The sequence below is a fragment of the Mus caroli genome, chromosome 1 (genome assembly GCF_900094665.2).
Source record: "Mus caroli chromosome 1, CAROLI_EIJ_v1.1, whole genome shotgun sequence".
Lineage (NCBI taxonomy): Eukaryota > Metazoa > Chordata > Mammalia > Rodentia > Muridae > Mus > Mus caroli.
Window position 1 is genome coordinate 169,562,431 of NC_034570.1, and position 9,331 is coordinate 169,571,761.

At 49.2% G+C, this 9,331-nt stretch overlaps 1 protein-coding gene across 1 annotated transcript in view; it reads right to left on the reverse strand.

Annotated features, from left to right (window-relative positions):
• LOC110304409 (kinesin-like protein KIF28P) overlaps nt 1–9,331 on the reverse strand; it is a 50,489-nt gene that overhangs the window by 5,692 nt on the left and 35,466 nt on the right. Inside the window, exons 13-17 of the mRNA XM_021175827.2 lie at nt 8,161–8,284; nt 7,214–7,358; nt 5,133–5,251; nt 4,501–4,608; nt 1,861–2,135 (exon numbers count right to left, since the gene is read on the reverse strand). Coding sequence (XP_021031486.1) covers nt 1,861–2,135; nt 4,501–4,608; nt 5,133–5,251; nt 7,214–7,358; nt 8,161–8,284 — 771 coding nt within the window. The remainder of the gene's footprint in view (nt 1–1,860; nt 2,136–4,500; nt 4,609–5,132; nt 5,252–7,213; nt 7,359–8,160; nt 8,285–9,331) is intronic.

A 9,331-nucleotide genomic window follows, 5' to 3' on the forward strand; every position in this document is an offset into this window, starting at 1 on the left:
GGGTAGGGAAGTGGGGGGAGGGTATGGGGGACTTTTGGGAGAGCATTGGAAATGTAATTGAGGAAAATACGTAATAAAAAATATTTTAAAAATAAATAAATAAAAGAAAATAAAGATAATATGTAATATAAAAAGAAAAAAGAAAGAAAGAAAGCGTCCTAAGGAGATAGGTGATTGCCCCAAAGGAGGAGTGAGCGGTAGTACCCACTTGTAGAATCCAGTCACTGAACAGCTGGTTCTGCATTGGGCTTCTGGGGAAGATATCTCCAAGAGCTCACAGCCCAGAGAAGAGTACAGACATCTTCATGCAGTGAATGTGTGCGGTGAAGGCTGGAGTTGGTCCCACTGGGGAGGAAAAGCCAGCTGCCTTCACGGATGCTGCAGCCTAAGTTGTCTTCATAGTCCAGAGTTAGCACCAGCCCTCTAGCCTCACAAACTGATTTGGACAGCTTTCTAACTGGAGATCTCTCTCATGCCAGCCATGTCCCTAAGGTCTGAAACTTACATATAGGAATGTTGTTCACTTTCAATGTGACTACTGGGCAGCTGAGGCAGCAAAGGTAACCAAGTGACCAGCCAATGGCCTGAAGTCCCTATGGACATCCAGAGCTTGGTCAGCGTGGCCCTTTAGATCCATAACTTGGAGGCTCCCCTCCTCCTTTCTCAAGCAGGTTTCTTCTTCATCAAGACAAGAAAAGGTACACCGGATGTTTGTTCTGAGACCTGCCAACCTCTGTGCTTAGGATTGCTAAAACACTTGTACTTATATATAAATATCCTATGACCTAAAACAAGAATAAATAAAACAGGAATTCAAAGACAGGAGTCCCGACACCTAATCCTAACCTCAAGCCAAAGAGCAAAGTTCAGGCCTATACCAAAAGTGGAGGTCGGTGAGCAGAAACTGACTTTGTGCTTCTGGCTCTGATGCCTGCCTCTGATGTGTCAAGCATCTTGTGGACTGGGTGCTAGACCCCCAGGGTGCCAGGAGCAGGCTGTGGGTAAGCATGACCACAACATAGGCTTCTTTCCCTCATGGTACCAACTCAAGGCTTTGGGCCGTCGTCCAGAGTTCTTCACTCCATCTGCAGCTTTGTGGAATGACCTCCTCGTTCTTTTGGTTCTCCAGGTCAGTGCTGGGCTGCCCCAAATGTTGGGCATTTGACAAGAATCAGGCTCAGCAAGGTCAAATCATGAATGAGCTCTGTACAGGTGGTTCTGAAGCTAACATACTGTTCCCCAATTGGCTCTTGATCTATCAGTAAAGAAGCCATGGGCCAATTGCTGGGCAGAAGGAATAGGTGGGACTTCTGGGTCCCCCCCCCCAGGAAAAGACAGACACAAGGGGATGAGAGAGAGAGAGAGAGAGATCGTTCTCCATGCTTCAGAGAGAGAAAATCTAAGCAGCCATGTGAGATCTCGAGCAGAGTGGTCACAGGCCACTTCTACAGGTGGGAGGTTGGGGATGTTTATCAGGGACTCGATGTAACTGAGCAACTAAATTTGAGGGCAGGTGGTGAAGTGCTGAGCTAAGAATATTGATAAGGGCATGCTTCTCCGGACAGAAGATAAGTAGCACCCAGCAATTGTGCCAAAAAGGCAAGTTGAAACTGAGCAACAGATGTGTCTGTGTTTTTTTTTTTCATGGATTCAAGAAAAGCTGGTGGGATTTGCTATTTCGATCCGGGTCCCAGAGCTTAGGCAGGGTAGCAAAAGCTGCACACAACAGAACTCATTCACTTGTCTCACCAGTGACCACTTCAGGGACCAAATGGACCTCCCTCCCCTTCGTGAGAACTTTCTGGGAAGGGGTGGAGACTCACCATCTTTCTGGGGAACAGGGGGTGATTGGAGACTCACCATCCTTCCCGGGAGCAGGGCGTGATTCGAATGTGTAGCACTGCCTCCTCCAGCCCGTCACAGTTCAGAAACTCCACCTGCTCCTCCAGCATCATGCAGTGAGCCAGGGACTGCAGCCAGACGTGTGCTGAGCCCAAGTGAACAACCTCCAGGGGATCCCAGAAAGGGTCATCTTCCTGAGCTACGTGGCTGTCTCTGCTCTCTAGAAAACGCTGGTAAAGTTCCTCCATCAAGAATTTCCTATTGATGAACTTGGCTTTTGACCAAATCCATACCTGAGGATGCAAAGGGAGGTCACCCAGTGTCTAAGTTATTCTTTTTATTTCTGTGAATCGACGTCATGACCAAGGCAACCTATTTGTTTCTTAAAGAATTATTTATTTACTTTCTGTATGTGAGTACACTGTTGCTGTCTTCAGACATACCAGAAGAGGGCATCAGATCCCATTACAGATGGTTGTGAGCCACCATGTGGTTGCTGGGCATTGAACTCAGGACCCCTGGAAGAGCAGCCAGTGCTCTTAACTGCTAAGCCATCTCTCCAGCCCTCCAAACAGTGTTTTGAGGCTCTACTAGAACACCAAATTTAGTGTGCTGGAAGTAGAGCCAGAGAGCTACTGTGTGGCTGACTAAAGATAAAGAGGCATGAGCCAAGGCATGTTGGTGGGGGCTAGAAGTTGGAAAGGGCAGGGAAATAGATTTAACAACCACAAGTTTTCCTTGGAACAAAATGGCTCAGCAAGACCTGTGTTGGACTAACAGCCGACAGAGAGCTACAGTCATAGGGTCAGTTAGTGCATGACAGAATTTGCTACAGACAGACAATACATACAGGACAATTAGTTTCCAGAACAGCAAGAAGTGGCTCCACAGCAGATGCCCAGCCTCACGGTTCCTTGCCTTCCATCTTCCTTGCAGCTAAGCACACACACACACACACACCTCCAGTGAGCAAAGAGCCTAAGACAGGAATTGCAAGGGCGGGGCCTCTGAGAACACCGGCTATGGGGAGAACCTTAAGCTGCAATAGAAGGGGATTCGGTTGGAAGTTTTCTTGACTGAAAATGTGCCATCAGAAGTGGTATCAAGTAAACCCAACAACTCGTCCTGGCAGCTAGAATAAAAACAAAAGCCAAAGGAGGAGGTATTGTCTCCATGAATGCTACCTTCAAAGGGACAGTTGCAGGATAAACACAGATTTTTCTGTCTCTTTTGTCCTCCAGGCGTGTGAAGAAGCACCATATAGAGATGTGTTTTTGTCTCCTGGGCACACAGAGAGACATGGGCACATGGGCACCATTACTATCTGGGTAAACTTCCAGGCTTGCTTTCTTCTCTCTCTCTCTCTCTCTCTCTCTCTCTCTCTCTCTCTCTCTCTCTCTCTCTCTCTCTCTTTCTCTCCTGTTTTTTTTTGTTTTTTGAGATAAGGTCTTTCTCTGTATTCCTGGCTGTCCTGGACCTCACTGTGTAGACCAGGCTAGCCCCAAACTCATAGATACACCTGCCTCTGCCTCTGCCTCTGCCCTTGCCCCTTCCCCTGCCTCCTGAGTGCTGGGACTAAAGGTGTTTATCACCACCACCCACCCACCCACCTTTGGCTTGATACTAAGGCTTGTGAGTCATATTAAATGTGAGCAGAGGGTCTTCATGGGTGTCTGTCATAGTTAACATTGATTATAAACTGGACAAGATCTAGAATCACCTAGGAGACAAGTGATTACCATGCCTTGAGGATTATCTAGATTAGACTAGTCTCTGGCAAGGCCAGTGAGGGATTAATTATCTAGGTTGACTGGGGAGACACACCCTGAATAGCAGCGGCAGCACTCTTCCACAGGCTGAGTTCCTGTACTGCAGGAAAGGGAAAGCTGGCTGAACAGAGAGAAGCACTCGTCTCGTCTGCTTCCTGATGTAGGTGCAGTGTAACCAGCTGCCCAAAGCCCGTGTCACATGACTTACCTCCATGATAGACTCCACTCTCAAACTGTCAGCAAAACCAAACCTTCCCCCAAGTTCCCCTTGTACTTTGAGAGCAGCATTAGTAGCTAAAGCAGTTAGTAGTAACAGCGGCTGGTTTAGTGTCCACTTGACAGTTATCAGAGAGGAGGGAATTTCAGTTGAAGAAATGCCTCTATAAAAGCAAGCTGTAGGCAAGTCTGAAGAGCATTGTCTTAACTAGTGTTGATGGGGTGGGGGGACCGAACCCAAGACTGGCAGTACCACCATGGGCTGGTGGTCCTGGGTTCTATAAGAAAGTGGGCTTAGCCAACCACGAGGAGGAGGGAGCCAGTAGGCAGCACTCATCTATGACCTCCCGGTTCCTGCCCTCACTGCTTTCAATGGTAAATAGTTACATAGGAGCAGGAGTACTTTCCTCACTGAGTTGACTTTGGCTGTGAGAGATCATCAGAGCAACAGTAACCCTGACTAAGAGACAATGTCACCAGATCCCAGGAACTGTTGACATAAGAGAAAGACAAGGAAACACGACAAAGGGTCCCTAGACTCGACCCTACTCAGAGAACATCTGGTTTCTCGTCTAGGTCTCCTGGATGCAACTGGCAAATATCCCCTGTGTACTGTGGAAGCCTTCTGAGAAGGCCCATGTCTGTCCACTGATGAGGGCACAGGGTGCTTTACCTCGTGAGTTCCTTGTTTGGTCACCTTCACCATGACCTCTTTCTGGAGGTCATAGCCCCTGGAATCTGACGATGCTAAATTCTTCACCTTCAATTCCATTGTAAGCCCCTGGTAAAGAAACATTTTGCTAAACAACCCCGTACTCCATATTCCTTTTGCGGCTGCTTCTCCATTCTTCCTAGCCTCAGGTTTTGTAAGAGAACAAGGTCTGGATCATCTTGTTCCTTGGAGTTCCTGCCAAGCGGGATGGCAGAGGACCACACTTTCTCAATGCTGTCTTGAAAATACTATTGTGCTTCCTAAGTTGATTAATTCCCTCTTGGGGCTCCTGCTGACTGGGATCCCCATGTTCTGGGAGCTAACCTGGTCCCCTCTGAGACATATGAGCCATTGAGGTGCTGGCGAGATGTTGGGGGGCTAATTATGGCCAGTGTGCGGTCATCAGGTGCCAGTGGCTCTGATAACTAGGGCAGGCACTCAGGCTGGCTGGAAAGGCCTGAGGGTTAACCTAACTCCATCACTAGCTCCATGCAGTGGTGGGAAAGCCTCATCCTTCCCTAGAACTCAAGGGCCTTTCAGGACCTGTCTTTATGTCACTGTCTTTTTGCCGTCGTCAGGGTGTAAAAGGTTACCTTCTTCAACTCTTCGCTCATCTGATTGGCTTCCACAACCAGCGGCATGAGTTTGACGTAGTCCTGGAACACAGCTAAGATGCTGGGGTCGGCTTGGTCATCTCCAGGGCTGACACAACCTAGTGAGAGTCGGGGAGGAAGTGAGTCTGTCTCTTGTTCTATACTTTTCAGCCGTCAATAAACTCACACACTCAGCTGTTCATTCATTTTGTAAGCTTTTTGTTGTTGCTGGGTTTTTTTTGGTTTTTCAAGACAGGGATTCTCTGAGTAGCCCTGGCTGTCCTGGAACTCACTGGGTAGGCCAAGCTGCCTCTGTGCCATCACTGCCCAGCTTCCACTGCTGGTTTATACAGCTGCTCGTCATAGCCTTGAAATCTCGGCTATTCTTGTTCTTGATCTCAAGGCCCATAAGCTAGCATAGTTCTGGACTGTCCAGGAAAAAGGGTTAGATGAAGCAGAAGCCAGTGGGCCAGAGAAGGGGCTGGGGTTTTGTGCTGAATCCTCCAAGGTTCAGCAAGCAACCTGTTCTTACTTCAGTTGTGTCTGGGTGCCATGGAGGAATGGTTATAGCAATGTTGGGAGGCCATAACTCCGACTCAGAAGAGCACCGCCTTGTGTCAGGACCCGTCTGCTCTGTAGAGACTCTCTGCCTGTCGTCACATGGAACCAATGCCTCAGAACTTCCCAGCAGGCTGCCTCAGAACCCACCATCATCACTGAGACAGGAGTGCATCAGCCCAGAGCCTGGGGTTAGATGACCTTCTTGTCACCACTATTTATACGCTGGGAAGACATTCTGCACAGTTATAAAAAACAAAACGAGAAGGTGGGTCATCTTGCTTATGATTGTGTGTGTGTGTGTGCACACGCACGCGCGCATGTGCAAGCAGAAACCAAAGGAAGATGTCAAGTGTCCTCCTCTCCTGTTTTCTACGTTATTCCCTTGAGGCAGCATCTCTCCATGAACCTAGACATGCAGCCACTAAGCCCCAGCCACCTCCTTGTCTCTGTCCCATGGATGGATGGTGGTATAAACCCACGTCCTCTCGGCTATGAAGCTAGCTTTCTTAAGCATGAGGCTGTCTCACTAACCCTGGTCTTGGATTTATATCAAGAACTCCAGTGGAACATGGGCATGGTGCCACACATCTATAATCCCAATCCCGTAGGCTGAGACAGGTTAACTCACTGATACCAGCTTGGGCTACATGGTAAGTCTTGGGCTAGCTTTGGCTACCGAGTGAGATCTGAAAACAAAGCTAGGTATGGTGGCTGATACCTGTAATCTCAGTGCCTCATTGCTCCTCACTTGAAGCTTGATTAAGACAAACAGGGTATAGGTGGTCTACCCCTGAGAAGCCAGCATATCACAAAGACCTCAGTAGGGTCCAGCCAATCCTGTGCACATGACTCTGCGCTGGGGGAGGAGAGATGGGAAGGGAGGTGAATGGGCAGAGGGTGGAGCCTCTAACACACTCACCTTTGAGGAATCCTGGATAGTAAAGGGGTAGAGGGTGGGCTGAGGGGCAAGGGAGTATCTTCCACTCAGAAACCTAGAGATGCAACTTCTTCCAGACCAAGGCCTGGACCTTGCCCATCACCATCTTTCCAGCTCAGAGCAGGCTCTCAATGCATGCCGTCCCCTGTTGGCTGAAGGCCTTCATCTAACCCGCTAATTTCACCTGAGCATTCTTGCCTCCACTCGCTGAAGGAAACAGTAAAACCTTGCCCCCACATCAAGGTTCATCGCCTTGAGCTACATTCACCCTCATCCCTAAGGGCAGGTTTAATGAGCTAAACACACCTGTGATGTATATTCCATTCCCTATTTCTATGAAGACCATATTTGGGGGCTGGGGATGTAAGGTTGGTAGGGCACTTGTCTAGCATGCAAGAACACACAGGCTTGGGTTCTATCCCCAGCATGCATTGAGAGAGAGAGAGAGAGAGACAGAGACAGAGACAGAGACAGAGACCAAGCTCACATTTTAGCTTTCTGCAAGCTGTACTCTCACACAGTGAAAGCAGTTGCTATTGTGTTTGCACAGGCCGATGCCTGAAGGCCGACCCAGAGCACTTACCAAGCGTGGCCACACTCACGCCCTCAGCTGCCACCCGCTCCAGCTGGAAAAAGTCATAGTCGAATCTGCTCAGGTCTTCAGCACCTCGCTCAGAGGGAAACCCGATGTAGAGGAAGGCACTGTTGGACCCCAGGATGATGCGGTCCTGGGAGGGAAAGCAAAGGCCTGGCCTGCTGCAGGGCCCAGGCTTCTACGCCAGCCACAGAGATCTTGGAACTCTCTCCCCTCTATCACCACCCGGGCTCAGCCCTCTTCCAGGAGTGGAACCAGCGTGGTCAGAACCTCAGAAAAAAACCACAGGGGTTCTGTGGAGTGTCCCCTGGGTCTGATTCGGATTAGGGTTTCAGAAGTCCTCAGAGAGGGCAGAAGACTTAAGAGCAGATGTTATTGGGGGGGGGGGGACTTTTTGGTAAGGTAGACCACACTGCTGCTGGTCTGCTAAAGGGAAACCCTGGGGATGGGGCATGTGCTGGACAGTGAAGCTAGGGAGGGCACACCCTGTGATTCTAAACGGAGGCTTGTGGTTTCTGTGTGTACTGATCGGTGAAGGGAAAAGACTTCAGGGTAGCCACTGTGGAGGTAGGAACTCCATGGAGGGTGGCAGAATGAATAGGGAAGAGGGACTGTCTTAAGTAGACACTCCGCTTCTCCCAAGGACAGGTTCTCTTAAGCCTCGGATACCATAAAATGTGAGCACTGGGCAGGATCTTCCTTCAATTATGAGTGATGTTCAGAGAACTCAAGTAATGCTGCCGAGACTCAGCAGGTAGGGAACGGGTCTCTCACCTCAGCCTTTGCAGTCTGGCAGAGATGGGAAGCCCCAGGCCCAGGCCAGCCCCTCTCTCTGTGACAGGAGACATTTCACAAGAGAGCCAACCCTACCCACCCCACCACCACCATTTTGAGGGTATCACTGAGGCACTGCTGTGACTGGGCCAGGAACCTACCAAATGCTGCAGCTTTGTCCTGCTGGTGACTGGTACCCCATTAACAATGACTTTGCACTTGCTGTGTGGTGCGACTGTCACTTTACCATCCAAATTCACGAAGGAAGCATGTTTATCTGAAATTCTAAGACAGGAGTTTGATGCAGTCACCCGGGAGATTATGGCTGGTTGGGTTGCACAATGAGATCCACAGCTGTGGTCAGTGGGGAAGCTCCTGCTGCACCCACCCCCCAACACCACACAGTGCTATTGGAGGCTGCCGGGCTCAGCCATGGTGTGTGTGGGGGTGTGTGTGTGTGCAGGGAGCTGGCAGACAGTGAGGATGCTATTCTAGTGCTGGAACGAACCCCAGCTGAAGACCTACAGCTGCCAGGAACCTCCAGACGTAAAAACCAAAAGACAAAACTATCAATGGAGAAAAGAAAGCGTTTCAACAGCCAAGCTATGGAATAAACCCCCGTGCCCATCAACAGATGATAAACATGGTGTATGTACACCAGGGGGAAACTGTTTGGCCAGGAAGATTCCCCTGAGGTCAGCAGCGTGGGTGCAACTGGAGGCCATTATGAACCAGGTCCACATCCAGAAAGACAAGTATTCCATTCTCACCCACATGGGGAGGACAAAACACTTATCTCAAAGAATCAAAGAAGAGTTGTTACCACAGCCAGAGAGGATGTGAGGAATGGTTAATGGCCACAGAGGTGGAGCTGACAGACAGAGAACTCCTGGTGTTCTGTAGCATAGGATTATGATGTTCAAATTCATTAGCTGAACGTTTCAAAATCCCTGGTATCTCTCATGGCTAACCATTGTACACATATTCTAAAACTATATAGACTATAGCTCGCACTGTAGATACAAATGTACATAATTGGGGCTGGAGAGATGGCTCAGTGGTTAAGAGCACTGACTGCTCTACTGAAGGTCCTGAGTTCAAATCCCAGCAAGCACATGGTGGCTCACAACCATNCGTGATGAGATCTGACGCCCTCTTCTGGTGCATCTGAAGACAGCTACAGTGTACTTACATATAATAATAAATAAAGTTTTGGGCTGGAGCAAGTGGGGCTGGCGCGAGCAGAAGTCCTGAGTTCAATTCCCAGCAACCAAATGATGGCTTGCAACCATCTGTACAGCTACAGTGTACTCATATACATAAAATAAGTAA